At 34.0% G+C, this 27826-nt stretch overlaps 7 protein-coding genes across 12 annotated transcripts in view; 5 read left to right on the plus strand and 2 right to left on the minus strand.

Moving 5' to 3' along the window:
* The window catches only part of LOC111497030 (glucan endo-1,3-beta-glucosidase 11-like), a 2086-nt gene extending 1672 nt beyond the window's left edge, over positions 1 to 414 (plus strand). The window contains exon 3 of one of the 3 annotated variants that reach the window (XM_023147643.1): positions 242 to 414. In XM_023147643.1, the coding sequence (XP_023003411.1) occupies positions 242 to 277 (36 nt within the window). In that variant the 3' untranslated portion in view covers positions 278 to 414. The remainder of the gene's footprint in view (positions 1 to 241) is intronic. The other 2 variants (XM_023147644.1, XM_023147646.1) reach the window with 2 other exon arrangements.
* A 2145-nt stretch (positions 415 to 2559) lies between these two features.
* Positions 2560 to 3924, minus strand: LOC111497054 (gibberellin 2-beta-dioxygenase-like). The gene is made up of 2 exons (XM_023147676.1): positions 3460 to 3924; positions 2560 to 3291 (listed from the first exon to the last, which is right to left on the minus strand). The coding sequence occupies exons 1-2, from the start codon at positions 3846 to 3848 to the stop codon at positions 2682 to 2684; spliced, it is 999 nt and encodes a 332-aa protein (XP_023003444.1). The 5' UTR covers positions 3849 to 3924; the 3' UTR covers positions 2560 to 2681.
* A 2434-nt stretch (positions 3925 to 6358) lies between these two features.
* On the plus strand, positions 6359 to 7535 carry LOC111497439. The gene is made up of 4 exons (XM_023148222.1): positions 6359 to 6741; positions 6813 to 6959; positions 7059 to 7136; positions 7223 to 7535. The coding sequence occupies exons 1-4, from the start codon at positions 6382 to 6384 to the stop codon at positions 7421 to 7423; spliced, it is 786 nt and encodes a 261-aa protein (XP_023003990.1). The 5' UTR covers positions 6359 to 6381; the 3' UTR covers positions 7424 to 7535.
* A 516-nt stretch (positions 7536 to 8051) lies between these two features.
* LOC111496987 lies at positions 8052 to 11486 on the plus strand. Its single transcript, XM_023147586.1, has 4 exons — positions 8052 to 8358; positions 8458 to 8629; positions 8735 to 9298; positions 10843 to 11486. Exons 1-4 carry the CDS (start codon positions 8074 to 8076, stop codon positions 11202 to 11204), a joined length of 1383 nt encoding a protein of 460 aa, XP_023003354.1. The 5' UTR covers positions 8052 to 8073; the 3' UTR covers positions 11205 to 11486.
* Positions 11487 to 11543: 57 nt separating this feature from the next.
* LOC111496988 lies at positions 11544 to 12575 on the plus strand. Its single transcript, XM_023147587.1, has one exon. The coding sequence runs from the start codon at positions 11783 to 11785 to the stop codon at positions 12224 to 12226; it is 444 nt and encodes a 147-aa protein (XP_023003355.1). The 5' UTR covers positions 11544 to 11782; the 3' UTR covers positions 12227 to 12575.
* Positions 12576 to 14939: 2364 nt separating this feature from the next.
* Positions 14940 to 21582, plus strand: LOC111496964 (mannosyl-oligosaccharide 1,2-alpha-mannosidase MNS3-like). 3 transcript variants are annotated; one of them, XM_023147554.1, is made up of 7 exons: positions 14940 to 15335; positions 16559 to 17520; positions 18608 to 18869; positions 19981 to 20178; positions 20282 to 20430; positions 20536 to 20817; positions 21283 to 21582. In XM_023147554.1, exons 1-6 carry the CDS (start codon positions 15258 to 15260, stop codon positions 20789 to 20791), a joined length of 1905 nt encoding a protein of 634 aa, XP_023003322.1. In that variant the 5' UTR covers positions 14940 to 15257; the 3' UTR covers positions 20792 to 20817; positions 21283 to 21582. The 3 variants fall into 3 exon arrangements, with proteins under 3 accessions (XP_023003322.1, XP_023003324.1, XP_023003323.1); XM_023147556.1 differs by having other exon boundaries at positions 21288 to 21582; XM_023147555.1 differs by having other exon boundaries at positions 21291 to 21582.
* LOC111496966 (prefoldin subunit 6-like) lies at positions 21321 to 26751 on the minus strand. Of its 2 annotated transcripts, none has more exons than XM_023147558.1 (4): positions 26344 to 26751; positions 25168 to 25292; positions 23983 to 24042; positions 21321 to 21638 (listed from the first exon to the last, which is right to left on the minus strand). In XM_023147558.1, exons 1-4 carry the CDS (start codon positions 26431 to 26433, stop codon positions 21611 to 21613), a joined length of 303 nt encoding a protein of 100 aa, XP_023003326.1. In that variant the 5' UTR covers positions 26434 to 26751; the 3' UTR covers positions 21321 to 21610. The 2 variants fall into 2 exon arrangements, with proteins under 2 accessions (XP_023003326.1, XP_023003325.1); XM_023147557.1 differs by lacking the exon at positions 21321 to 21638 and adding an exon at positions 22326 to 23648.
* Between the last annotated feature and the right edge of the window lie 1075 nt (positions 26752 to 27826).

Consider the following 27826-nt stretch of genomic DNA (forward strand, 5'->3'; position numbering starts at 1 on the left):
AAAAAAAAAAAAAAAAAAGACAGACTTGGAGAAAACTTCTTGGAAAAGATCGGCTATGATGATAGAAATGTATCGAGTATAAAGCGTATTAACGAAAAATATATATAAATAAATAAAATAAAATAAAACAAAACATTAAAGTGTAAAGTTAAAAACATTGTTTGGTCGCTTTATATTATCCACAGCAGACAAATGGTCGGCCAAGCTTTATTCCTTGGGCAAGCCCTAACCGTCAGCACAGCTTCATTTAGTGAATGCAGGATATCGAGGTGGCTGATGAGTCGTGGTAGTGGATTACTGCATCAGACTGGGAGGTCCTCATTTTTTACACAAACCCGCATGTGCTGGATCGTACGCTCTAGAGAGAGACAAGAGAGGCAGAGAGATCGAGTGAGTGCCAATTACAGTCATTGCCATTGCATACAACCTTCATCTACCAGTCCACGCTCACTTTCGTTTATAATATTTCATATTGGATCAATTTATCCTTGTACCGAAACAATTCTTGCCTTTATCGACACCTTTTCTTACGATGTATGTTGAGACGAGTGACTAGCAAGCGAGTGGTTAGTGGCCAATAATGAGAGCATCGACTCTTTTTTGCCTCTAAAATTGAAATACAGGAGAATGACATGATTAATCCTAGTTTTAAGAATAATATTATATATAAATATATATATATATATATATATTTATTGTTGTCGATTTTCAAGATTAGTAATTAATTATTCTAAAAATGAGAGAAAATTTAATCGGAAGTAAGTCATAGTCTCGAAGCCCACCGAGCCCAATGTAAAGGTTTGGGCCCTTAACTTCATAAAGCCCAATGGGCTAATACGGCTGCTTTTTTTTCAGGCCCACTCAGCATTTACAAATGGCAAAAAAATCCGTAATTTATATATATAAAAAAATGTCCATGAGCAATAACTATATACTCTAAAAGGAAAAAAAAAAATGGAAATAATTAACTAATTTTTCATAATAAATTATAAATATAAAATATAATTTATTTTAAAATAATATTATTTTTGCAAAAAAGCTTTATTTATTAGGAATCATAAATGCAAATTGACCGATGAAGAGATTAATTATTATAAGATAAGTTCAATGAACTAAGAAACTAATTACAATTAAAGTGCTGTGGAATCCATTAATATTGAAATTAATCACTGCTTAAAACTAATTCAAACACATTCATCAAAACCCACTGTTAAACGATCCCACGTGCTCAAGAAAAATAAATGAATTCAACTAAAAAACTTAGGTCCATTTAATATGGTAATTTAATTTAATTTAATTTAGTTAGTGGGGTTGGTGCAGAAATTTGCGAAAAAGATAGTGGACAGGTTTCAACGTAAAATCAAACATGCAAATTAAATATATTATATAATTAATTTACACGCTTAAAAATGGGGTTTGAATGGGAAGTTGGAATTGACCCTTTCTTTTGATGGGGATGAGAAAGAGAGACAGAGATTGAATGAAATTGGGCGAAGGGAATTAACTTGGGACACATTTTCAAAAGTGGAGAGACTCCGACAGCAACTTTGAATTATTTGATTTGATTTCACATTTACAAACACTGGAATATTAATTACAATTCAAAATAAAGCATAATTAGGGGGAAATAAAATTATAAAATTTACACCTATATTTAATTTCATATTGTGATAAAAACTATTTATTAACACTCTGTCTGAAACATTATATTTATTTTTATAATTTTAGTTTGGGACATCTCTAAACATGTATCGACTATAATGCACTATTAAGATTTTATTTCTCGGTTAAGAAATAACTTTTTAAAATTGAAGTTTTTAGATTCTACTTCAGTCGTCAACTTTTGATCGGTTGAATTAAATTCTCAAAGACTTGTCATTTGCTCGCCATTGGCACGTGAGATGCCTATTAATATTTTGTTTTAAAAATATACATTAAAACTATAGATCTTTAATTATTTTAAAAAATAAAAAAAAATATATAAAGATTGACATAATTGAAGATTGACCAAGAACATTGGAGTCAACTTCGTGTGAAGTAGGGTTTCGTAAAAATCACCAATTAGTTGGATATCTCGGTCTCTTATGTGTCATTAAATACGAAAATTCTTTTTCTTTTTCTTTTAAAATTCCTTGTAGACGACGTTGACCCCAAAATTTTAATTTTAAACAAATTATTGTTGACAATAACAGAAAAATGAATTGAATCAGACCAGCCGCAATCTCGCATTTACTTGTGTTCCAAAGTGTGCCGACGTCTACTAAACATCGACATATTTTACCCTTGAATCCCATATGTAATTTAATATTTAAATAATAATAATCATAATCAATGATGAACTTTACTTCTCATCAGAGATTCATGGTTAGACATTTGTTTTAAGTTTTTAAATTTTATTAGAAGAAATACATTTGAAGATAGTTATTATGATAAATCTATAATAGAATAAATTCAAGAACTTAAAAAATTATTTTAATAATATAAAATAGGTAATAAAATGGTTGAAAATAAATTTTAATAACATTTATCCTGCGATGCTAAATACACTTATTCGATGTTCAATATTCTTTTTTTAGACATCAGGAACCAAACTGCCTATCCTGGAGCAAATAAGGGTTCAATAAAAAAGGGATTAAAACAGAATTTGAAAGCTAGCACGAGTTTCCAATTATGGAATGGAATTATAACCGCTCCAAATTTTGATTCTTCTCAAAGGGGCCGAGCCTGTAATCAGCCAATTTAGTCTTGTACGCCGCCGTTTTATATTCCCTCCAGTAGAATTCCTTGTACAAGCTCTCTTCTCCGTCTCCCAAAATCTGTGGCAATGGCGCAATCTTTTCACTCAACGCCGGCCCTCCAAAGTAAATCATTGAAACCCTCTCGTTGTTAGAATCCGCCACCACTTTGTGCTTCACGCTTCGGAATCTGCCGTTGCTCATCACCTGCAGCGCGTCGCCGACGTTCACGAAGAACGCCGCTGCGTCCGGTGGCACTGAAACCCACTCGCCGTCTCTCAGGCAGATTTGTAGACCGGTCGAGTTGTTTGATCTTAACAGTGATATGATTTGTGGGTCTGTGTGTTCGCCGAACCCGATCATGCTTTTTCCATCTACAGCTTGGAGTTCCGGACATGGCGGATACCGGTTCACTCTGAAACAACAATCGCTTTTCTCCTCATTTAGAAGCTTGCTTATTGTGTTTCGCGGCTCGATTTTTAACTCCTCTGCTATTAGCTCCGCCACTTCGCAGCTCAGCTTCTTCACCGCCGTCACGTACTCCTTCACGGCAGCGCTACACAAAAATTAGCATAAATTATCAAGATATTAATCGACATGATCCTCGTTCGATCACCATTTTTAGAATCCAAGACAAATCTTCAAATTCTATGAAAAATATATTTTATTTTACAAATTTGGGTTAAATTCAAAGAAACAGAGTGCTCAATTTTGTGTAACTTACATTAAAGATTCGGAGTTTGGGACGAAAAGAGGGAGAGGATTAGCATTTAGGAGGAGATATTCAATCCACCCCTTATCGCCATTAGGGCCGATATTTTTGGAGCCATAGCCTAAAGGGTAAGGGGGACGAGCTTTATCTTTCTCAGCCTGAGAAAGACTGAAAAAACGGAGGGCTTCATCCTCAAGTTTGGTCATCAATTCGATGGGAACTTGATGGCTTACCACCTTAAAGAAGCCAATTTCTTCGCAAGCCTTGACGATGTGGGACTTGGCGTCAGGGTCTGCGAGGTCGATTGCCGGAATATTGGCGGCGGCGGCGGCGGGTTTACATGTTGCTCGGAGAAGAGAATATTTGGCTAAATCCAATGCAGGCTGAGAAAGAACAACCATGGCGGATTATATGGTTTTTCTTAATAAAGAATTGGAATTGAGATTTGATGAAAGAGCTACAGACCCAAGAACACTTCGTTGAGCTTCGTATTTATATATATATATATATATATTTTTTTCTTGAAACTTGCAATTATTTAAACATTTTTAAACAATAAGAAATTTAATTATTTTCTCCTACAATTAAATTAGAATTCATGAGTACATTTCTTCTATTTCCAATTTTGAAGAAAGTGATAGATAGAGAGATTGTAATTATTTCAAAGATGGAAAGAGTGTCAAGTCATTTATATTAGAAATGAAAATCAAAAGTCAATTCAAGCAGATTCTTTAATAATTTAAATTTCATTTAATTTTCAAAAGATTCAATTAAGGAAATAAATGGTGTAATTTTGCTGTCAGTCCCATAAAAAACAAACAAAATCTGTGGGCATTCCATGCCTTCCACTTATTACTCCTCCAAATATAAACTCATACATTCCAAACTATGCTCTTTAAGGGATTCGAAGCTAAAATGTATTAAATATTTTAAATAAGTCTGATCATACGTAAATTTAGGTTAAAAATGTAACATCTCGTACCTCATATTTGGATTAGATTAAAAATGTAACATCTCGTACCTCGTATTTGGATCAGGATTCGAAATTCGAATTGGTTGCACAATCAACCCAATTCGACTTTACAAATTGAGGAAATAAAAAAGAAGGCCGGTGGAGGAAAAAGCAAGAGTTGGGCCCAAAATGGCAAAATAAGTGAATTTGTAAAATAAATATTAACAAAGAAGCTTTTAATCCATATACGGTCAAGATTGAGTTATTGGAGTGCAGCTACCGAATGCCAAATGTTCTAAGTTTAAATAATTGTTTTAAAATATGCCGAATTGACTATTGAATAAATGGTCAAATTATATATTTGGATATTAATTAAAATTTATAAATTGCTCCCAAACAAATTAAGGATCTAAATCTAATTTAAGCAAATTTTAAATTCATATCAAAACAACTCGAATCCCATACATCAAGGGATTAGGGATTATTTTAACAACTAAAGTCAACGTTTTTGGAAATTAAAATCAGATTAAAAAAAAAAACAAATAAATCTAATAAAACTAAATCTCATACAAATAAATGTACGAGGGTAGAAATGGAAGAAAAATACGGGCGTGGCCAATTTTCCTTAAAAGAAAGTCTTAGCCAATAGTTAGAGTGACGTTGTATTTATAATTATTTCTTCAAGTTTCCAAAATTGGGCATTAAATAATTTGCTTGGGAGACAAGTTAGTGAAAATTAATGTCCATTGTTGGTTTATTTCAAGACGTCAAAAATTAAATATTATTTATGGATTATGTTTTAATTTGTTCAAATTAATCATAAACTTCTTTTTTTAGTTTTTTTTTAATGATAATCAAACTTTATAAAAAGTTCGGCTAAAATTAGTTAAAAATTCAAATTTATTGTTTATTTCAAAATATACATTTTTATTATGTATATTTCATAATTATTTTTGTGATAATTTTTTTTCTAATAAGTAAATTTTTATTAAATGTTTCGAAATAAATGAAAATTAACCTTTTACTTTATTTTAAAAAATTGAATTAATGATTAGAACAATGCAAATTTAACTTAAAAAAAAAAGTTAAGATTAGGTTGAGTTTGTTATTTAACAAAAATTGTTTGAATAAAATTTTTTAAGAGTAAGGTAATATATCAAAATTTAACTTTAGGAGTAAAATTTATAATTAACTTGTAAATAATTATTTTTCGTTATCCTTCGTAAAAATCTATTGAATATTGGATGAAATAACAAATTTATTTGGTTGCATAATTTAATGAATTATAATTGTGTATTGTTTTTTTGGGACATAGTTTAGGAAGAAGATTTTCAGACGATCACATAAAATTCATTTCTTTAGATAAATCATCTTTCAATTATAAATAAAAATAAAACTTTTTTTGAAAAAAACATCCCAAAGACAATATCGTGAGATAGCTTTCCTCACCAAAAAAATTCCTTTCTTGTCAGTGAAAAAGTATTCTAGATTTGCATGAGCACTCTCGTTGAGAATGAAAGATCGAGCATCCTCGGCCAACTTTTGTGCTGATAATGACGACCCATTGGTGGCTAGCCGTTGGATTGAAAGAAAAAGATTTTTTCTTTTTTTTTACAAATTAAATTTTTTTATCTTAAAAAAAACAATTATTACTATTAACCGTCTAAGTTAGTGCTTGGACTATTGCAAATGTATCAGAGTCAGAGAGCAGACAGTTTCTATATCAATTAGAGACGGAAATGAAATATTTAAGTATGGAAACCTCTACAACCCAATAGACGCATTTTGAAATTGTGAGACTGATGACGATGCATCATGAAGAGTAAGTCGAATCCCAACCTTCTAGCTTCCGTACCCCTACAAAAGCAAAGAATCATTCTTTCATCTACACAAGTTTCATGCTTTGAAGATACAAAATCCCATTTAAATTGAACTTGTTGTTAGCCCTCTTTCGGCACCGCGAGCTCTGTTTAAGATACAAAATGAGAGATTTCTCATTAGCATTTGCAAGAGACGTTTTTCTGATGATGAAAAACTTCCTCAAAAGTTTTAAGATCCAAACCAAATATGGAACAACAGCAGGAGCCACGGCATCGAGTGTCATAATCTCCGGCATTGGTCTCATGTTGATTTATGCCTATACTCAGAGGAAAAAGGAGAAAAAAACCCAGCGTGTTTTCACAAGATCAATGTCCATAGGAGCTCTACATGGTGGCAGAATAGCCATGAAAAGAATGCTTCAGTACCAAAAAATGCGAGCAAACCAAGAAATTCAATATGATTATTTGGAGAAGTTAGAGAACACGACGAGCACAGACACTCCTGATTTCCCACATATTCAGGTGAAGCATTTAACTTTTACTATCAAACAAGCTGTGTGGATGCTTATATTGCTTGTTTTAATGTGCAAAAGACCGTTCTGACAAAGATGGAAATGAGAGGACAAGAAGACAAAGCTATTGAGATATTAAAAAAAGCAGTAAAAGAAGCCAAGGAGCAATCACTGTCATACCATGAATATGAATATCAGATGCTTCTTGTAGAAGCGCTCATTTACAAGGTGTTTCTTACTACAAACTTGTTTCTTAATCGCTCACATTTGATCCAAGAAAATGTGAATCTCAGCCTCCAAATTTGTTTTTTTTCTATGCATTTCTAGGGAGATATTGAGGAGGCAGCAAAGGCTGAATGCTTGAATCATGATGAGCCTTCAGATGTTCGACGATTATTGTATAAGGTACATAATTGTTCATATATTTCTTGTAGAAAAAGGGTTAAAAACCTTATATTTGTCTGTGTGACATTTCTTCAAACACTTGGCAGACAATAATTGAACTGCTGCTGAATAACCCCCAAAAGGCAGAAGAAGAATGGGAGAAGTTTAGGGAAATGAGAAGACATTTCTTCTTACCACCTGACATTAGAGACTCTGGTTTTTACAAGCTGGTCAACCATTTCGAGGATTTTAAACGAGTCGTCGACCTGCTCAAACAAGACATTGATCAGAAGAAGAAAACAAAATAAAAAGCAAGCAAACCCCCTCTTAACTTTTACTGCAATTATGTGAATAATTTAGGAAACTCCAAATGAAAAGAAAAATAGCGATGAAATAAAATGGAAGGACATTTCAATACCATCTATGCTTGGATTGTTTCTTCCACTTAAATTAATCTTAATGAAAAAAATATATTCATTTTACTTATTATGATAATATCCATATTATGGTATGATATTGTACGGTTTGTTTTGATTATAAATTCATGATTATTCCCTAAATGAGTGGACGTGGAACTTTTATCATAATTGATAATTGATAATAACAATTATAATATATTCTTCATTTTAATTTTCTTAAAATTGTTTTAGATGAGTATAAAATATTTTATACAGATTAATAGGGATGAGGATAATTTTGAATTTTTTAAAAATAATTTGAGTATTATTGAAACTTATTAAAATATAAAATTATTTTTGAGATAAATTTGTGATTTGAATTAAGAATTTAAAGAGGTAATAAAATTATAAATCTCGTGATTTAACAAAAAAGTAAAAAAAATAGAATGAAATAAAAAAATAGAAACGGTTATAGGTTTTGGAGAATGAAGAGAAGGGGGAGTTAAGTGAGGCAGTAGAAGACGAAAAAAAAAAAAGAATTATATAAAGGAGATGAGAAAATGGATGGGGAAAATGGGAATCCAGAGGTGTTATTATGGGGAAGCCGGGTTGGTCTACGCCTCTGCTATTCCAATCAAAGCTCTTCTGTTTCTCTCTGTTTTACCTTATCTCCTCCATTTTCCTCGCTCTCTACACTTCTTTCTCCTCCTCCAAATGCCTCTTCCGATACTCTCCCTTCGATCCCATCCAGTTCCCTCTCTTCTCCTATCCCTCCTCCTATGGCGAGCACAAGTACGCCATTCCCACCCTCCGCTCCTCCTGCTCCACCCCTATCTTCTTCTCAGGTACGATCGTGCTTTCAAAATTCGTTTATTAGGTTTTTCCTCTGTTCCGATCGATGTTCTTGTGTTTCAGATTATTGGATGGTTTTGAATGAGATCCAGGTAATGCTGTGGAATTCCTCTTGGCGGTCCTCCAATTTGAGGTATCTCGCTGGTAATGCAGATAGTTTCGGCGGCAATTTCTCTGCCGAAAAGCGATTTTCATATTTCGATGATAATATTTCTGTCCCGATTCCTTGTGGATTTCTCAAGAATTTTCCTGTGACTGATTCTGGTACAGCGAAATTCGGATCCGATATCTTCGCATTTCTTTCTCTGTGTTTCTCCGTTCGTTTTAACCGATTCTTTTTGTACGTTTTCTCAAAACGAATTTCGGCAGATCAAACTGCCATGGAGAGTTGCAACGGCGTGGTTGTGGTTTCGGCGATTTTCAACGATCACGATAAAATTCGGCAACCGAGAGGCCTCGGATCGAAGACTTTGGATAACGTGTGTTTTTTCATGTTTGTTGATGATACCACGGTGAGAGGACTCGAAAACCACAAAATAATTCCTACAAGAAACTCGTATCCGGATATAATCGGAGCTTGGAGAATCGTGAGAGTTTCAACCAAGAATCTGTACCAAAATCCTGCCATGAATGGCGTAATACCTAAATATTTGGTTCACAGACTATTTCCAAACTGTAAATTCAGTATATGGGTGGACGCCAAGCTTCAGTTAATGGTGGATCCATTGTTGTTGATTCATTCTTTAATTGTGACTCAGGATGCAGATATGGCCATTTCCAAACATCCGTACTATATTCACACAATGGAAGAGGCAATGGCAACTGCCAGATGGAAGAAATGGTGGGATGTTGATTCCTTGAAGAACCAAATGGAAACTTACTGCGAAAATGGGTTGCAACCATGGAGTCCCGGTAAGCTTCCGTATACCACAGGTAATTTTTCATTTACTTTTACCATTGGTAATTTCTCGCCGTGGTTGTTTCACTCATAATGTTCCTTTAATAAATTAGTCCCTTAGAAATTTAAAGAGATTAAAGTTTTGATTCTATTTTACTTTTTTTTGACCATATATTCAAATATAGCACTTTGTTTACCCAAACCAATTTTTTTTTTTTTTTTTTTTTTTTTTTGTTCAAATAAACAATGCATGCAACCCTTGACTTGTTTTCCTTTTACCCTCCTTGAGCAGGCAATAGACCAAAATAAACAAAGCATAGAAAGATTCCAACTGAAACACTCTTTCGTAAATTTCGTCCGCTTGCATGAATTGGATTAGGTCAAAAGGCACCAAAAATAATTTCTATGGCCATAAGTTTTGGCTATGGCTTTGCCTTTTGTAAGGTTGTAATTAAGCCTTGGGACTCACGTCTCATGCATATCATGGCCCTTCTCACGGCTTTCTTGCTTGCAATCCAAGATTTTTATTTTTTATTTTTTATTTTTTTATAAATGATGTCTATGAAAATCATAAATGAAATCTGTAATTTAAATTCCTAAAATAGAAAATGGGGCCTAAACTATTGATTTAATTCATATATCTTAGATTAAAGTTTAAAAGGTTTGAATGAAATTTTGAATTATATCTTAGATTAATATTTTCAACTGAATGTGATGTAAATTTGTATAATGCAGGATATTATTGAGTTGATTAATGAACTCAATAATATACTACAAAAATATAATGACAAAATTAATATATGTTTTAATTACTATTATTATTAATGGGAAATGCATAGAGCAATTAGTGGGAACCATTAATTATAGTTAATTTGGGTGTAAAGTTGTCATAATTATTCATCTGGTCCTTTTTGGAGAGAGTAAGGGAGAGAAAGAAGATAGTTTTTAAAAATACAAATTAAGGGTAATGGAAGCATATAATCCTCTGTGATCAGAATATTGGTCTCTCCGCGAGGCACGTGGAATCATGAAAAACCTAATTTTTCTTTTTTGCTCTTTATTTTGTTAATTTTTTTAAATCATTATTCTTTTTGTTTTGTTCAACTCTGCCATTGGTGGGAAGATCAACTCTTTCAGTATTACTTTATAGATTCTCGAAGCTTTATCTTTCAATATTTTACGTAGTCCACACATGATTTATTGTTTCCATCCCTCTATTATTTCCTATACTATTTTAAATATTAATAGCACATAATGGGAAATATATTACTATTAAATTGAGCATGAACTAGTCCAAGGCTTATTTGTTTTAATTACGTTTTTAATCATCATTTAATAATGTTTTTTTTTTAAAAAAAAATAATAATTTTGGCTTTTCCCTTGTTTTTGTTTCATCAATTTTATCTCTCTTAAACAAGTTCTATTTTTCAAAAGTAGAAAATTGAATATCAAAGGGAGACTTTTTTACACTATTTTAAATTTTTGGATGAAAAGTATTTTAAAATTTATTAATCCAACCAAAAAATAAACCATAAAGATTTAATTTTTATTTTATTTTAGTAGAATGGGTATTTTACAGATGTACCAGATAGTGCCTTAATCTTGAGGAGACATGGAAGGGGAAGCAACCTATTCTCTTGCCTTTTGTTCAACGAATTGGAAGCTTTCAACCCAAGGGACCAATTGGCTTTTGCATTTGTGAGAGATCATTTGACCCCATCCATCAAAATCAACATGTTCGAAGGAGAAGTTTTCGAGCAAGTTGCTTTGGAATATAGGCACAATCTCAAAATCAAAGCAACTCGTGGCCCTGAACTGGACCCCCAAATCTCCAAGCCCATACGAACTAAGAGGGCCGGCCCTGATTTGCTGTATGTCAATGGCAGTTGTTGCAGCAAGTGTCAGAAATATCTTCTCCAGATGTGGGGTGACGTTTCCTGATTTTACTTCTTTGTCCTTTTCTTATGCCACGTGTTTGTTCTTCCCCGGGGACAATAGCGTCAAAAGTAAAAGCTTGACAGGTCAGCCACACTACCCCTTTTTTCCTTTCTTCTATTATGGACGATACGGCGTCGTCTGGATGCCTGTGTAACGAGTGTAGGTAAATATTGGGTTTAGAATACTTACCAAATGCATTATTTCCTTTTATTATTGGAAGGTAAATATTATTTACGAAAAAAATATGAAATCGGACATTACCAAATAGATTACGGAATTTTCTTTTTGTCTAAATTATGGGAAGTCGTGACCTCTTCATTAATTAAAAACATTTTTTTTATAAATGTTATTTTTTATTTTTTGAAATTTAAAAGACATTTGTGTGATTTTCATGAGGTCGAGAATATTATATATGGTGGCGTGGAATCGTATTTCTAATTAGTTGTTATAGTCACTGGCAAATTCAAATTTATGAATTCGCCCCGGAAGAACACAAAATCTCATAAACTACCCAAAAGCGGACTATAAATGCAAATCCTTGATCCAACGAATGTGAATTACCAAATCAAGACCCCGGAAAAATGTCGACGCAACTTGAGATCCACAGAGCAGACGCCGAGATCTACCATGGCGACGCTATCTGCAAGCAAAAATCTCAAGAACTTCTCGATCAATTCTTTCTTCCCCGAGGACTTCTCCCCTTAAACGACATCCTCGAGGTCGGCTACAATCGGACCTCTGGTTTCATCTGGCTCAAACAGCAGAAGAAAAAGGAGCATCGATTCGTCGCCATCGGACGCACCGTCTTGTACGACACCGAGGTTACCGCCTTTATCGAGGAGCGCCGCCTCCGCCGCCTCACCGGAGTTAAGAGCAAGGAGTTCTTCTTTTCGATCACCGTTTCCGATATTTATATTGATGTACACAACACGAGTAGGATCACGTTTGGTACTCTGACTGGAATTTCCAAGTCTTTCCCGGTCTCTGCGTTTCTAATTGAAGAAGGAACTGATCAGAAGAAGTAAAAATAATTGGGGAACGAAGGAAAGGATCGGTGAATTCTACAAAATTACGAGTCAATTCGGGTAATTTGATGATACAAATCTATGTTCTCTTAAAACTAGGGCACAGATCTCCTGCTTATTTTAGTTCAATTAGTATGAATTCGGTTGCAGAAAAGTGAAATTACTCTGAATTAAATTTCAATTGTAGACTTCATGTACTTTCATCTTCTAAATTTGGTGATCTTGTTGGATGATGAACGCTAGTGTTCGAATCTCCCAAGGTGTTTTAGTATTGTAGAAGTTAAGTTCATCTTCAATTGCGGCTGTTCAAATGAAAAACTTGAAATCCAGAAATTGAAGAACACAAAAACTCATACGAAATTTCTTGCCTGTTCGTGATAAGCAATTGGCATCTTTCACAAAGAATGAAGTATATTAGCAAAAATTCCCACTGGAATCTTGTTCTGTTCTTATGTGTGGTGGGAAATTGGGATCATCAGTGACAGCCACTCATAGAACACTGAGAATTTGATGCCCAAACTGAAACTGGTATTTTCTTTTCTTCTCTTCCCTTTCTTTGGGGGGTTTTTATTTTCAATATAAGTCATGACATTTCAGCCAAAAGCTGATTCCTCAGGCACCCATTTCAGCCAAAATCTTCGACAATCAAATTATGAGCATAAAAAAATGGATGATTTAGACAAAAATGAGATCTATAAGTTCATCATGCAGTCCTTCCTATTTTTAATTGTTTGGGGAAACAGGGCAACCTGGCGAGATATGATTGGTCAAGGGCAGAACTTAAAATCTGGATGACTTCAAATGTCCGCAACAAAAGTTGACATATAGCTCAAACTCAGCTACATGTGAATTTCTTAACGTTGTCTTTTCCATAGGTAGATTTGGTCGTGTACCAATATCCCAAGCTTTTTCATGTGTATAAATATTTTAAATTTTATTTTAATCTTCGAAATTTCAAAATAAATGCTTTTATTTTTATAAAATAATTTAAATTCGTTGCATCTAAATGAACGTACATCTCGAAAAAAGCCAATTCCATTGCATGCATGAAGTGCACGCTACGAAAATCAAATTCCAATAATCCAAGCAACTTCACATGCTTTTACTTTTTATTTTTATTTAAAATATGCATATTCCTATTTAGTGCATTTTCAAGAAAGCAAGTTCAAAACATAACGACAAAAAGAAAAAAAAAGAGTCAAAACGAGGTCGTTTTGTTCCATCTTCCTTCCTTCTTCAGATTCTGAATAATATACGAAAGGAAAAAACATAACAAACAAAAAAGAACTATTTTCTTTTCTTTTTTCTTCTATTTATATATATTATATGGAGACCATATATTAGTCTTTGAATTTGTCACATTTCCAAGAAGAGGGAAATTTTATAAGCAGAAAAAATGAGCAAGAAAGATGAAAAATCTCCTCCATGGAAGAATAATCAAGGATTGGTTGCAGAAAGATGGCAATAAAAGGCAACAAATTCAGGATTTTCGTTATGGCAAGGAGACGAACCAGAGGGAGGGACCAATCCCTTCGGAAGCATCGCAGAAAAAGCCGTGGCCTTATTCTTTTTCTTCTTCTTGTTGGTCTCCATTTGTAATTTCTTGGCTGTGAATGTGGTGGTGGGTGCGCCGACGTGGAGGGTGGTCCGATACCGGTGATGAGCGGCGAGGTTGGGGCGGCGGAGAGGAAGGGGTTTAGCGGATGAGGAGGAAATTAGGAGAAAGAAGAGGATGAGAGAGAGAGAGATTGAGAGGTAGTAGAGGTAATTTGGTGATGGGGAGGGTTGAATCTTGAAACCCATTTGACTTGAAAAGAGAGAGAGAGAGAGAGAGAAAAGAGAGGGTTTGGATGTTATAGTGATGGTGCATTTAATTTGTCTTTGCGTGTAGTCAATGGAGCCGAAAATTAGAGAGAGATTAAAAGAGGGAGAGATTTGTCCGGAGGGAGGGGCGTGGAGAAACGTTATGCTATTTGATGCATAAAGGTCCATTTATTTGATGGTGTTTCGTGTCACAATTGCACTCTTAAAGTAGTGGAACAACGATTGCATAACATTTGTTCTAATCCAGTTAAGAAATTAATTGTGATACATTCAGACTTTACAAACAATATCAGCATATGTTCGAGCCTTAGGATACGTTTGAGATAAATGTTTTGGTAAATATGTTAAAAACAATTCGAAAAAAAACAAGATAGAGAATAAAATATTGTTGAAATTATCAAAAGATATTTCAATTCATGCCACATTGAATAAGTATGAAGTTTCATGTTATAAATTTTGGGTGGATTACAATTTAGACAAACATAATCGTAACATCCGACACAGTCCCTTAGCGAATACTATTTCGACGAGTCAAGATCAAGTATTAACCACAATTTTGTGTTTGGTTCAATTTAATCCAAACTAGGAATTGTGTATTCATAGAATTAGAGGTTAAAACGGTCACCCATCAAGCATTTTATAATTAGGTTAAGTTCAACAACATTATGGCAACTATAATATAAATAAATTAATGTCTACCACGGTTGAAAATAAAAATGCAATGCCACATCACAATCCCTAATGGGTAAATTTTGTTTTTTAATTTATTTTAAAGGTAAAATTTATTTATAAATATTAAAAGAGAAGGGGAAAAAAAAAAAAAGAAAAAAAAAAAAGATGCCAGTTCGCTTCTCATTTCTACTTAATGTCAAATTGTCGATTTTAGCGGATGTATTAATTGGTTTCAACTTACTTTCACCTTGTTCCTCTCTTCCTCTCTTCCTCTCTTTCCGTCAACGACCCGAAAACCTCTCTTCTTGTTCTTTATCAATCCATAAGTTCAATTGCCGCCAATCAATTTCCCGCTCAAAATTTTCCGATCTTCTCTACTGAAAGTCATCGATCGGACGATGTAGGAAGAGTACTAGGAATCCGTTGCCATTTTAAATATCCGCGTTTCTATCTCTTTCTGCAACTCAGGCCTCCGAGCGTAGTAGCGGAGAGGAGGCCAACCGTACGAAATACCTAAACCGCGATCCAATTGAATATGCGGAGTTCTCTACCGTACTCTGTGAAGGATGTTCATTACGACAATGCTAAGTTTCGACAGAGATCCTACTTCAAGGTCTTTCTCTACTAGATCTTAACTTCTTGCTCCATTTCGATTGCGTGAAATCTGATTGCTTATCTTGCGTGTGTGCGATTTTTTATTCGGTTAATGTTTGGATGAATTGGCAGCTCTCTAGTTGCATTCTTGCGATGAGTACTTCTTAGTTCTTATTCGTTCCTTTCCTTGAACTTTGATTGTGCTTGGATTTACTTTTGACTTTCCAGGTTCAATTGTACTTACTAATGCCGTTTACTTTATTTAAGACTGCGATGTTGGTTCGAGATGAATCTCAACGGAATTGATCATCTAGATTTGATTGAATAGTCATTTTCGTGGGAAATATGTTCATAATTATTGAAAATCATCATAGAAAAGCAAGATTGAGGATATTTTTGTTTTGTGAAATAACCACGAGTTATGTTGCTAGTTTAGGTTCTACGCTTATTGAAAATCATCATAGAAAAGCAAGATTGCGGAGTTTAGGTTCTATGCTTACTTGTCTGTTTTGTGAAATAACCACGAGCTATGTTGCCAGTTTAGGTTCTACGCTTACTTGTCTGTTTGTTGTGATCAACCTTTGATCTGTGGCACAATGGATGTGAGGTCCTTTGTTATTGATGTGCAATTATACTACATTCTGAAACGTATAATCGGCGGCTGGTGGTTATACATGTTATCTTCTGTTACGGTAAACTTCAGACCATTAGTGTTGGATGACTGCGCAAACAGTATGACAGAACAGAGAAGAGGATTAACCAAAAGTATATTCCAGATTTTTTCAAGAAAGAATAAGTTTACATCTCCTTTTCACATGCCTGAAATTGGCTCTATAGTAGATATTTCATGAGTAGAAATTGCTCCTTCCTAAATTCTCCTTACATGTTGAACTGCTCGTCTGACACTTGAGGCATGCGACTTATCTCCTAAATACTACTCTCTAGTTGTTGTGAGATGGTTGTTATTGGAGACCATGGGAACTGTATACATTTTCAAATTTTCAAATATTGGATATAGTAATTAGCAACCTCATAATTTAATGTCATACGATAGACACTAAGATTGTATTTTGGTGGTACAAAACTTTGAATATTAGATCTTATCCTAAAAGAAAACCTTTGAATTAATCAGAATTGTTTATCAGAATTGTTCGTTTTAAGTATCAATCTTGTAGTATTTTGATATGGATTGACATTGTTTTTTCTGCGTTACGACTCAAAAATATCATCTCATTTTGTCAGGTGATGACTCAGAATTTATTCACTGGTAGCAGAAAACGTGATTATCTAAGTTGTAGTACGGGGAAGTTTCTAGTATTACTTTTGATATTTGGCTTGGCATATCTTTTATTGACAAGTACCACTCCAGGCGATTTTGTTCCCAATCAACTGGACAAAGTTCGTGAAAATAATCAGAAAGGAGAGTTCAAGAATAATGGTGGCATCAACTTTAGGAATTTATGGAGAAAACCTCCTAGGCTTCCTCCTAGATTACCACCAGATGAAAAAGGTAGCAATACTAGCTACCACATCGATCCAAATACATTAATCTCTGAGTCTTTATGGATTTCAAGGCAACAGAAAGTTAAGGATGCTTTTATCCATGCATGGTCCGGCTATAAAAGGTATGCAATGGGGCATGATGAACTCATGCCACTGAGCCAGCAAGGAACTGATGGGTTAGGAGGTTTAGGTGCTACGGTTGTGGATGCCCTCGACACTGCCATGATTATGGGTGCAAGTGATATTGTTTCTGAGGCAGGCTCATGGGTTGAAAAACACCTTCTGGATAGAATTAAGGAAAAAGGTCAAGTCAATTTATTTGAAACTACCATACGTGTTTTAGGTGGTCTTTTAAGTGCATACCACTTGAGAGCTGGAGAATATGGGAAGACCTTTGAAAATGAAGGACCTAAACCAGCAGTTTATCTAGAAACTGCTAAGAATTTGGCTGATCGTTTGCTAAGTGCTTTTACCTCCAGTCCAACCGCTATTCCTCTTTGCGATGTTGTTTTAAGAGATTCCTCGGCTCATGCAGCTCCTGGTGGATTAAGCAGTACATCCGAAGTTTCCACTTTGCAGCTGGAATTTAATTATCTTAGCACTATTTCAGGCGACCCAAAGTATTCAATTGCTGCTATGAAGGTTTTGGAGCACATGAAGAGCCTTCCAAAGTTAGAAGGTTTGGTTCCCATCTATATTAGGTATGGACCTTTTATATCTAACTATAAGCATGGTTACTTTAATTTGGACTATGTCTCTGTCTAAACATGTGTTAAACTTTTTATATGTTTTTTGTTCTGATCTATGGACGCATCTGAAAATATAAGATGAAAACTATGAATGCTTTTGTAAACTCTGGCTTTCATCTGGATTGATAGAGCTTATCTCCACACACCTTTTTTGGTATCTCTGTATTTCAGTATTTATGAATTACATACCTATTTATGTGTGCAATCAATTGAAAGAATATTACTGGCATGTATTTGATATGGAACTTTCACTTAGCTTTTATTAATATGTCAATATATGTCTGTCTTCTCATTGTGGAAAAATGAACACGCGATTATTTGGAATGCAAAATTTTGTGTATCGAAATCATTGAAATGTGTCAAAATATACATATCTAATAATGTATCCTAACAAACATGTCCCTTTGTCAATAATAATCTTAATTTTCTTTTGACCAGCTGGAAATATGTCTTAATGTTCTTTTGTCAATAATAAAATTGATTTCATTATTTTATTAAAAAATACATATCTACTTTCATCGGAAATTCACAATATACTACATTGATAGTCTTTTTAAGACTTGACGTCTTGTCATGTAGTGTTATGTCCATGCTTAGCAGTGTCTAAGATATGGCTACTGTTGAACCTTTTGGAATGTTGGCAAAATTTTCTTTCCAATCATGAGACTTGATGCCTCTGCTTTCAAGAAGTGAAAAGTAAATTCCATGGGTTAAAAGTCTATGGAACAATGGCAAACGTTTAATGCTTGTAAGTTGTATCAGTTTTATTTTCTTTTTTCGGGCACTTTTGGTCTTGTGGATGTTTGTCCTTTTTGAGCACTAATCCTGAAAAGGTTCACTTTGTATTTCATATTTAAATTTTGAGTTTTAGCGGTTGAATTATTTCATCAGCTATATCTTTTATTGCAATGTAGAACGTGGTTCCTTGCGCCATTTTAAAACTCCTGGTGCTTTTTTATTCTTGAAAGGTTTCTTTAAATTGGAGAATACGGCAATGACCAATTTACTTATTTTCACGTAATTTTCTTTTCAATTGCAGCCCTGATTCTGGTCAATTTAGTGGAGAAACAATAAGACTGGGATCCCGTGGTGATAGCTACTATGAGTATCTACTCAAAGTGTGGCTTCAGAAGGGAGCGAGAGAAAACAATAATCTCACTTATCTACATGATATGTACGAAGAAGCCATGAAAGGTGTTAAGCATCTTCTTGTTCGGAAATCTGTCCCGAATGGATTGGTTTTTGTTGGAGAATTGCCTTATGGATCAAGTGAGGCCATTAGTCCAAAAATGGACCACCTGGTATGTATTCTTTCCTCCTCTATCTAATATTTTCTTATCTGGTATTAGTCCAAAAATGGAACACTGACTCTAACTGAGAAATAATTTGGAAGATCATTCCCCAAATTTGAGAGTTGATTGATTTTTCTGCATATTGATCCGTCTATAGTATTCAGCTTTGGAATATCCCTGGATGTTCTGAAATATGATTTCAAGTTTGGAAAAATAATTTGAAATATATGATTGTCGACATAGTATTAGCCGATAAACTTATCTTTCATTCACCCTCAAGGTCAGTATTTCTGTAGTATGTCAATAGAAACAGTCCATTATCTGCTTGTCATGTATTACTTCATTTCAATAGTCCTTGTGTTTATTGTTACAGATTTAGGATGTTAGGAATTGTGTAGTTTATAGTTTCACCTCCTTAAGTCATTATACAAACTTCTTTCTCCACCACCCCTGTGAACGGAGGAGTATAGTAGGCTGTTCAATCTGTTTCTGTCCAGTAACAAAAGTTTTATGCTTTAGAGTTTCTTTTAGTTTCCTCTGTACAGTTTTTCCATCTATTCAAATTGTTAACATTTAATAGCTAGCTATTTGACTGAGCCAAAATTTCATGTTACTCGTACGAAAGTAGGGAAATGTAAATGTCATTGCCAACATAAATATATCTTCCCGTGCCCTTGAATAAATACTAGGAGGTAGGAGTAAATCCGGCGTTATCCTACATCAATTATGGAAAAGGATAGGTGTTGGTTTTTCTTTTTATAAATAATAAATAAAACTAAAAGTAACCACAAGTTGGAAGTCCTTTTTGATATCCGCCTAAGATAGCTGGGTTCTTCGGAATCATTTACTGTACATTTCAATTAATGAAATATCGCAGCTGATCGAGTTTACACCTGCATACATATATATACATATATCAAGACTTCATTTAATTCACAAGCTCAATGAGTTAACTAAGGTTGCATATTTTCTTTCCAAAAAATAGGTACGTATATATAAAGGGATCTTATATTAAGGCTTGAAATGAATAACTTCCATCCTTCAGATCATTGGTAATCTGAGGAAAGCAATGTGACTGTTTTGAAAAAGTACTTGACGAATAAACTTGTGCCTATTTTAGGTCTGTTTCTTACCCGGTACCCTTGCTCTTGGTGCCACCAAAGGCATTAGCAAGGAAGAATCAATGAAAAAAAGCTTGTTGAGCTTTGAGGATCTGGAAAATCTAAATCTGGCAGAGGATCTGGCAAAAACTTGCTTTGAGATGTATGAAGTAACCGCAACCGGTCTTGCCCCAGAAATAGTTTATTTTCATACTGAGGTAGGCTCTATAATCCATTATCTATTGTAAATTTGTTCACTACATCTTTCTTTTCCCCATTTGTTCGTGCTGTCCTGAGACACTAGGGTCATTACTTGTCCAGGAATACTCTGAAGGCGGCCATGATGGCGGAAACAAGAATGCGAAATATATTGATGACATAATAATCAAGCCACCTGATCGTCATAATCTGTTGCGGCCAGAAACGGTCGAGTCATTATTCGTCCTGTATCGTATCACTGGTGACCCAAAGTATGTCCTCTACATTAACCATGCTTCTTTTATTGTTGATTAACAGTTGTTATATTCACGTGGGATGAAAAAGATGACTGATTTATGTGAACGTATGTATGGCAGGTACCGTGCATGGGGCTGGCAGATTTTCGAAGCATTCGAGAGGCACACGAAGGTTAATACTGGTGGATATACATCACTGGACGATGTTACTACAGTTCCTCCCCGGAGAAGGGACAAAATGGAGACATTCTTTTTGGGGGAGACTCTCAAGTATTTGTACTTGCTTTTTGGAGACAATTCCACGATTCCGTTGGATAAATATGTGTTCAATACTGAAGCCCATCCGCTACCAATTGAAACCAACATTCAGAAGTGATACCAGATTTACGTTTGACGTAAAAGGTATGTTTCTTGTACTTTTTTAAATATTTGCAATTTCAAAGAAAATACGAAAAAAATATAATTACGATTATGCTCTTTAAGATAGGGTAATTATGATTAAAACTTTCTTTTTCAGTAAATTGCAAATTAAATAGTTAATTTTTAATTTTCTATCTAATAGATTCTTTTACTTAATATTAAATAGGTGTCATTTTCAATTTTCTTTAATTGATTCTTGAACATAACGGGAGTCTTTTAATCAAATAAAATACTAAACTTTTAATTTTGTGTTTAATATATTCATAAATTTTAAAAAATATTTAACATTTTAGTTTATTAGACACAAAATTAAAAGGAAAATGAAGATTAAATCCAAAGGTTATATCCTGTAATTCAACATTAAGAAATGAAGAGAAGGTAATTATTTTTTACTATATTTAAAAATGTTGTTTAAATTATAATCTTATAATACTTTGTCTAAATTAGTTTAGCAGATAATCATTATAGCTCACGGGAAAAGTCACGGGGAAATGGAAGAGAAGGTATAACTTGCCAAATCAGTCGAGGAGCAATAACAGGTTTCTCCATAATTTACCCTTTTAATGGAATTATAATTATTTTTTCGAAATATATGGTTTTTGTTTTTCTAGTCTCGGAATCATAGTCTAGCTTACAGACAAATTTGAACCATGGTTAAATTTGTGCACATGCAACCATTTTTTCCAGTTTTTTCATCAATTAATTGTTTTGAATTACTGAGTTGAATATGAATACGAACTTGTAAAATGGTTCCCTTTGTTTCTTCAATATCTATTCATTGGCGCTTATCCAAAACCAATTCACTGCACGACACCGAGAATAAATCGAATTTATGTTTTAATAAGAAATATATTATAATAATTCCGAAATTAATCTAATGTATAATTTGAAAATTTAATTTAGTCTGGTTTATTATTATTATTGTTATTTGTAATACTACCTCAAAGAAATAGTTTCGATATCCATGTTTAGAAATGGAATTTTCTTTTTTTGTCAAACTACTTTCAATTAAATTATGAAAGCATTAATTAATTGAATGCAACTAATTTGCATGAAGTAACAACTGCTACATTTTTTTCTAGCCTGAAATATAATTCCTATTAACATATAAAAGAAATGAAGGTTTACTCACAATTCTCGAACTGTCTATTTTTGGGGGGAAAATATCCAATTCAAAAAATGCATGAATCGTAATCATAATAAACCAAGTAGCTTTGCAGATTATTCACCGTAGGAAGAATGTATGCAATCCCCTAAAATGGTGCAAAGAGAATCTCTATTTTCTTTTCTAAACCCAACCAATATTACCGTCGTTCCCCTTCCAAAATGCAAAGAACCAAGAAGAATGAACGACTTCCCAACCTGTCCGTTCATGTTATGATCGTTATAAATTAATTGCAAAGGTTTTGGCTAATTGCTTAAAGATCTTTCTTGAGCATGTTATCTGAAAATCAAAATGCTTTTGTTCTAGGACGGTTAATAGCGCTAATAATGTCATAATTGCATATGAATGTCTTCACCACATTAAGCAGTCAACTACAAAAAGGTCTTTACATCTTCAAAGCTGGACATGAGTAAAACATGTGATACAGAGGAGTGAGGTATTTCTCTCCATTGTTTGATGAATAGAATGGGCTTTGATGGTCGTTGGATTAATCGTAATAGCACGTGTATGGACTTTCTTTTCAATTTTTTATTGCACAACTAGCTTTAAGTAGGTTTAAGACAATGAACCCCTTGGCTCTTCATCTTTTCCTCATTTCTGCTAAAGGTTTGTCGAACCTTCTCCGACAAACAGGATTTACTAAGAAGAAAATTGGTTTTAAATTTACGAGAACACGTAATATCTTTCATCTTTTCTTTGCAGATGACAATCATCTATTTTTCAAGGCAACTGAAAATGAATTCTAGAACACATTTACAGGTGGTAAGTGACCAGAAGTATTTAGGCGTCCCGTTTTTTTCTTGCAAGAATAAGCATGCTTCTTGAACCTTTCTAAATCAAAAGATGTACGAGGTGTTGCAAGGGTGAAAAGGCTAATCGTTCTCAAAAGCTGGATATGATATTATGATTAGGCAATTGCTCATATCCCATTTTAGCCTATACTCAAACTTCTGGTGACAATGTCCAAGGATATAAGCGTGTCGGGTTTCTAAGATACGGAACACCTTTCAACAAGGCTTTGCTAGCCAAACATACGGAACACCGACCTTCCTAGATGTGGAGAGGGATTCAGTGGCCTAGAGAGTTGGCCATGAAAGGAGGAACGTAGGAAGTGAGAATCGTGAAAATATAGATATTTTCAACTACCAATTTGTTTGGGGAGAAAAAGAAGAGGCATAACAAAGACCCCATTCAATGGGCTCTCGATTGATTATAACACACTTCTACAAGCCTTCTATCGTTATAACACACTTCCGAGAGCTCGAGTTTAAACAACTGTAAACAACAATAATAGATGGATGCCTCCAGATAATGACGACTCTTTCAAACTTAATTTAGATGCCTCTAGATCTCTCGGCATTGCAGGATTTGGTGTGATTGTCAGAAATTCTAATAGCGAAACTATGTTAACGACTCGACATGGTCAAAACTTGTCCAGACCCGTTGAACTCGCTCTAGCTCTAGCACTTCTATCGTTATGGGTTTGAAACTGATTTGTTAATTTTGTGGAATTTTGTTGAAGGGAGAAACCTTTCCAATAATGATGTACAACTTATAGTTGAAGAAATTTGGGCCTATCGCCAACAAGGACTTGTTCGTGGCTTCCTTTTTGCCCCAAGATGTTGCAACACAGTGGCTCATACTCTGGCTAGTAGTCATAAAAGAAAAAACTAGATAAGTATTTGGATCGAAGAACATCCTACTGAGCGTTTGAGATTGTTCTAAGGGAAGATTTACCTCCTTTAATCAGTCTTGTTTTCTTTCTTTGTACTCGACGACAACAACAGAAAAAAGAGAAAAAAAAAACCTATGTGATTTCTATAATATTTTTTATACTATTAAATGTTTAAATTTAATTCCTAAATTTTTAATAAATCTTAAAATTAGTATGAGACAGTGTATTTATTATTAATTTTTCTTTAGAAAATATCTTAACCGGAAGATCACTACAATATCCAAAGGGGTGATAAAGCAATACTGACCTACTCTCTTTTGATAATTTGCTCCTCTCCCAAGTCCCCGATAATTGCATCAACGCGCTTCTGTATTGAAAAATTAGAATTCTTATGGTCAGAGATGACGGATAATCAACTATTACACAAAGTATACTGGTCAACCTACAATGAAGAAATCTACTAACGTGGAAATGAAGAACATTTCGACACCAAATTCTCACGATAGGTTGTTAGAACCAAATGTGTGGGAATGCAAGCAAGGCATACCAAAATTCTTAGATTGATAAGAGAATAAAACATGCAAGAAGAGACGAAAGCTGATAGTTGACAAGCAGAAAATATTACGCACGACCAAAATAACTGGAAATGTTACTTATTAATCCGAACTACTGCAATGAATTTCAGCAGCATACCGTTCCTAGAATTAGATCTTACATTTCTCCATCTTAACAGATTTTGCACTACCTCCCGAAGCAAGGGGTTCAAATTTCAAATTAACATTTGAATACAGGCATTTAACAATAACTTAGACAAAAGTCAATATCAGGATGTCATCGAGTTTAGCAAAACTATTAGATAGAGCACCATAGTTGAATGTGAAGAAAAAAAATCGTCCAAACTATTAAAAGCAAAAGAATGCACCGAAAGGCAGAGGAAGAAATTCTGAAGAACTAATTTGATTTTTTTCCAATTATATGACGACGCCGCCTGAATTTTCATTTCTAGTTCGACGCAGACATAACTAATCCCTTGTTTTAATCCGGTTTATAAACAAACACTATTGGCCTAATTGAGTTATTTAATATTGCAGACGTAGATATCACCAATCCCTTGTTTTAATCCAGTTTAAAAACAAACACTATTGGCCTAATTGAGTTATTTAATATTGCAGACAAGTGGCCCCATATGATTCGAACCATCGTCACTCCCTCTTAACCAAATCCAAGTGGCGTCTCGCCATAACGATCCTAGGAGATTAGCTGCAAATATAATGGCCCAGTTTTTCTTTACCATGCTCTAGTAACTCGTTACTCGGGCTAAACAACGAATAAAATTCTCCGTATCGTCACAAAGTAGCTTTTGGCCGGATTAGTTATATGAATATTTGTATGAGGTCGAAGTTAGCAATGGAACCAAACAACTTCACAGTTGAAGAACGCTAGGACACTGTAAACTCACAACATACTGAAAAGAACTGAGACAGAAACGTACCTTTCAGCAGTGAGGTAACCAACTCTTTTCCGAACGTTTGCATTTGGCTCTGCTGGATCTTGCCTCACAAGAATAGGACCAAACAGTTTGTAAACAATTGAATCTTCTTTCAGCAAATCCAACTCCTGCATGAGGCAAAAAAAGAATGCAAGAATTAAAAACGGCTTAGACGCAATATAACAATCGTCTCAGACTTGACGAGGACGACAGTTCCCTTCTTGATATACACTGGAGGCAAATAACCAAAAAGATTCACTCGCTTCAATATGTAGAATACAGAATACGCAATAAAATGTGTTTCGAAACTGAATCTAATTTATTTCGCTGTGAATTATCATTCAGTGGCGCCTAAGACAATCTCAGAAACGACTCAAATAACATGAAGATATGAAGCAGAGACGGACACGAAAGATTTGACAAGAAATATATAAACCTTCAAACAGATTCGTGCTCGCTTTTAATTTCTAATAAAACAAGCAAGAAGCAGAAGAAAGCGCAAGTGAAGTGAAGATATGAAGCGGCGCCTAAGAAAGCGCAATCTAATTGATTTCACTGTGTATTATCATTTCAGTGGAGCCTAAGACAATCTAAGAAACGACTCAAATAACATGAAGATATGAAGTGGAGTCGAACACGAAAGACTTGACAAGAAATATATAAAACTTCAAACAGATTCGTGTTCGCTTTTAGTTTCTCATAAAACAAGCAAGAAGCAGACATAATCGCAAGTTAAGTGAAGATATGAAGCGGAGCCTAAGAAAGAGCAATCTAATTGATTTCGCTGTGTATGATCATTTCAGTGGAGCCTAAGACAATCTCAGAAACGACTCAAATAACATGAAGATATGAAGCGGAGTCGAACACGAACGATTTGACAAGAAATGTATAAAACTTAAAACAGATTCGTGTTCGCTTTTAATTTCTCATAAAACAAGCAAGTTACGTGAAGATATGAAGCGGCGCCTAAGAAAGCGCAGTCTAATTGATTTCGCTGTGTATTATCAATTCAGTAGCGCCTAAGACAATCTCAGAAACGACTCAAATAACATGAAGATATGAAGCGGAGTCGAGCACGAAATATATAAAACGTCAAACAGATTCATATTCGCTTTTAGTTCCTCGTAAAGCAAACAAGAAGCAGAAGAAAGCGCAAGTTAAGCGAAGACATGCTACAACCTGGAGAACAAACTTGCTTTCACCTAGTCCTGTATCATACTTCAGTCTGCCTGACAGATCATTCACCACATGAAATTTCGATTCATACATCAGATCTTCAAACCAAAAATTTCACAAGAAAATGCGTAGGATCGTAGATTCGTGGAAGTTGAGGAAATGAAATGAAATTATAGGACTGTGAAAGCAGAGTCGGACGAGAGAAAGATCGAAGTTACGATGCTTGCCTTCCTACAACTTTCTGAGATCTCTGTCTTTCATCTTGAGATCGCACGGCATCTCCTCCTTGATAATGGTGAAAGAAGCTCATTCCGAAACCTCGTCGCTTCGTTTTGCTCTTCGCTCCCTATTCTCCCGCCTTTTCTTTCGTCAGAACGGGAACAACTGATACGTAATCGTAGTGACGCCTATAGCAATGAATAAAAATACTGTAGATCAAACAATGGCAAATTCGCCTCAAATTCAAGACCATGGCATCTGGGGACATTTTCGTAAATGCACAACTTTTTATTTACTCCCAACTTTTCGAGACCACGGCTAAATATGCCAATTTCACAAGAAAAATTGGCATATTTAGCCATTTTAAAAATATTAAATTTAAGAATCCTAATACAAACAAAAATAAAACAAAATTCAACAAATCTATTAATTTTACAAAATATTTGAATATATCAAATTAACCATTTTAAAATTCATGAACTTATAATACAAAATTTAAATTACGCGCTAAGCTTTTTCTAAGTTAAAATAATTTAATTATCAATTTATATCCATGTCACAAGGCTAATAATTGTAAAAAATTATGCAATCTGAGCCATCAATTTTATTGTTATCATTACTGTCATTATTATTATTATTATTATTTTTTTTTTTTTTTTTTGTGGTGGTGCAGCAACCATAATTCATTCCTTCCCTCTCATTGAATAATGGCCATCACACGACTTAAATATGGATGGATCCCCTATCCTTCGTCACGGAGCCTTGGTGTGGGAGAAGCTGACCTACTAATACAAACAGCATCAAATTTAACTGGACCTGTATTTATTTATTTAAAATTTAAATTTTACTACAAATATTTGTTTATTTGTATTTTATATCTTATCTGCAGATTTATTTTTAATATTCTTCAATTTTATTCAATACATAACTTAAATCTTCTCTCTTATACTGACATTAATCATAGTACCTCCAAGTTGAAGGTTTTTATGAAATGATTTTCATCGACTAATTTATTTATTTATTATAAATAATTTAATGAAAATTTTATTATAATTAATCATTTTATCGCCAACTTAAATACAATCTAATATTGAATATATCAGTAAGATTTTCTCCAAGCTAAAGACTATTGAAAAGAGACTTATATAATTTTAACGATTATTTGTAAGATTTTTGGGTAATTTTTAAAATTACATAAACTAAATTTATAATGTAATCAAAATAAAATTCACACTAAATACTATTTTTAAATGGTAAATAAATACAG

Source organism: Cucurbita maxima, unplaced genomic scaffold (genome assembly GCF_002738345.1).
Source record: "Cucurbita maxima cultivar Rimu unplaced genomic scaffold, Cmax_1.0 Cma_Scf00023, whole genome shotgun sequence".
In the NCBI taxonomy this organism is placed as follows: Eukaryota; Viridiplantae; Streptophyta; class Magnoliopsida; order Cucurbitales; family Cucurbitaceae; genus Cucurbita; species Cucurbita maxima.

Excerpts from the sequence above, each read along its gene's own strand:
- LOC111497054 (XM_023147676.1), bottom strand. The coding sequence starts at position 3,848 with ATGGTTGTTCTTTCTCAGCCTGCATTGGATTTAGCCAAATATTCTCTT. Across the intron at positions 3,292-3,459 it reads CCAAACTCCGAATCTTTAAT|CGCTGCCGTGAAGGAGTACG; the intron begins GTAAGTTACACA and ends ATTTTTGTGTAG.
- LOC111497439 (XM_023148222.1), top strand. The coding sequence starts at position 6,382 with ATGAGAGATTTCTCATTAGCATTTGCAAGAGACGTTTTTCTGATGATG. Across the intron at positions 6,742-6,812 it reads CTGATTTCCCACATATTCAG|ACCGTTCTGACAAAGATGGA; the intron begins GTGAAGCATTTA and ends AATGTGCAAAAG. Across the intron at positions 6,960-7,058 it reads TAGAAGCGCTCATTTACAAG|GGAGATATTGAGGAGGCAGC; the intron begins GTGTTTCTTACT and ends ATGCATTTCTAG.
- LOC111496987 (XM_023147586.1), top strand. The coding sequence starts at position 8,074 with ATGGATGGGGAAAATGGGAATCCAGAGGTGTTATTATGGGGAAGCCGG. Across the intron at positions 8,359-8,457 it reads CACCCCTATCTTCTTCTCAG|GTAATGCTGTGGAATTCCTC; the intron begins GTACGATCGTGC and ends AATGAGATCCAG. Across the intron at positions 9,299-10,842 it reads TAAGCTTCCGTATACCACAG|ATGTACCAGATAGTGCCTTA; the intron begins GTAATTTTTCAT and ends GGTATTTTACAG.
- LOC111496988 (XM_023147587.1), top strand. The coding sequence starts at position 11,783 with ATGTCGACGCAACTTGAGATCCACAGAGCAGACGCCGAGATCTACCAT.
- LOC111496964 (XM_023147554.1), top strand. The coding sequence starts at position 15,258 with ATGCGGAGTTCTCTACCGTACTCTGTGAAGGATGTTCATTACGACAAT. Across the intron at positions 15,336-16,558 it reads GACAGAGATCCTACTTCAAG|GTGATGACTCAGAATTTATT; the intron begins GTCTTTCTCTAC and ends TCATTTTGTCAG. Across the intron at positions 17,521-18,607 it reads TTGGTTCCCATCTATATTAG|CCCTGATTCTGGTCAATTTA; the intron begins GTATGGACCTTT and ends TTTCAATTGCAG.
- LOC111496966 (XM_023147557.1), bottom strand. The coding sequence starts at position 26,433 with ATGTATGAATCGAAATTTCATGTGGTGAATGATCTGTCAGGCAGACTG. Across the intron at positions 25,293-26,343 it reads AAAGCAAGTTTGTTCTCCAG|GAGTTGGATTTGCTGAAAGA; the intron begins GTTGTAGCATGT and ends TGCCTCATGCAG. Across the intron at positions 23,649-23,982 it reads AAATTATCAAAAGAGAGTAG|CCAGAGTATGAGCCACTGTG; the intron begins GTCAGTATTGCT and ends TATGACTACTAG.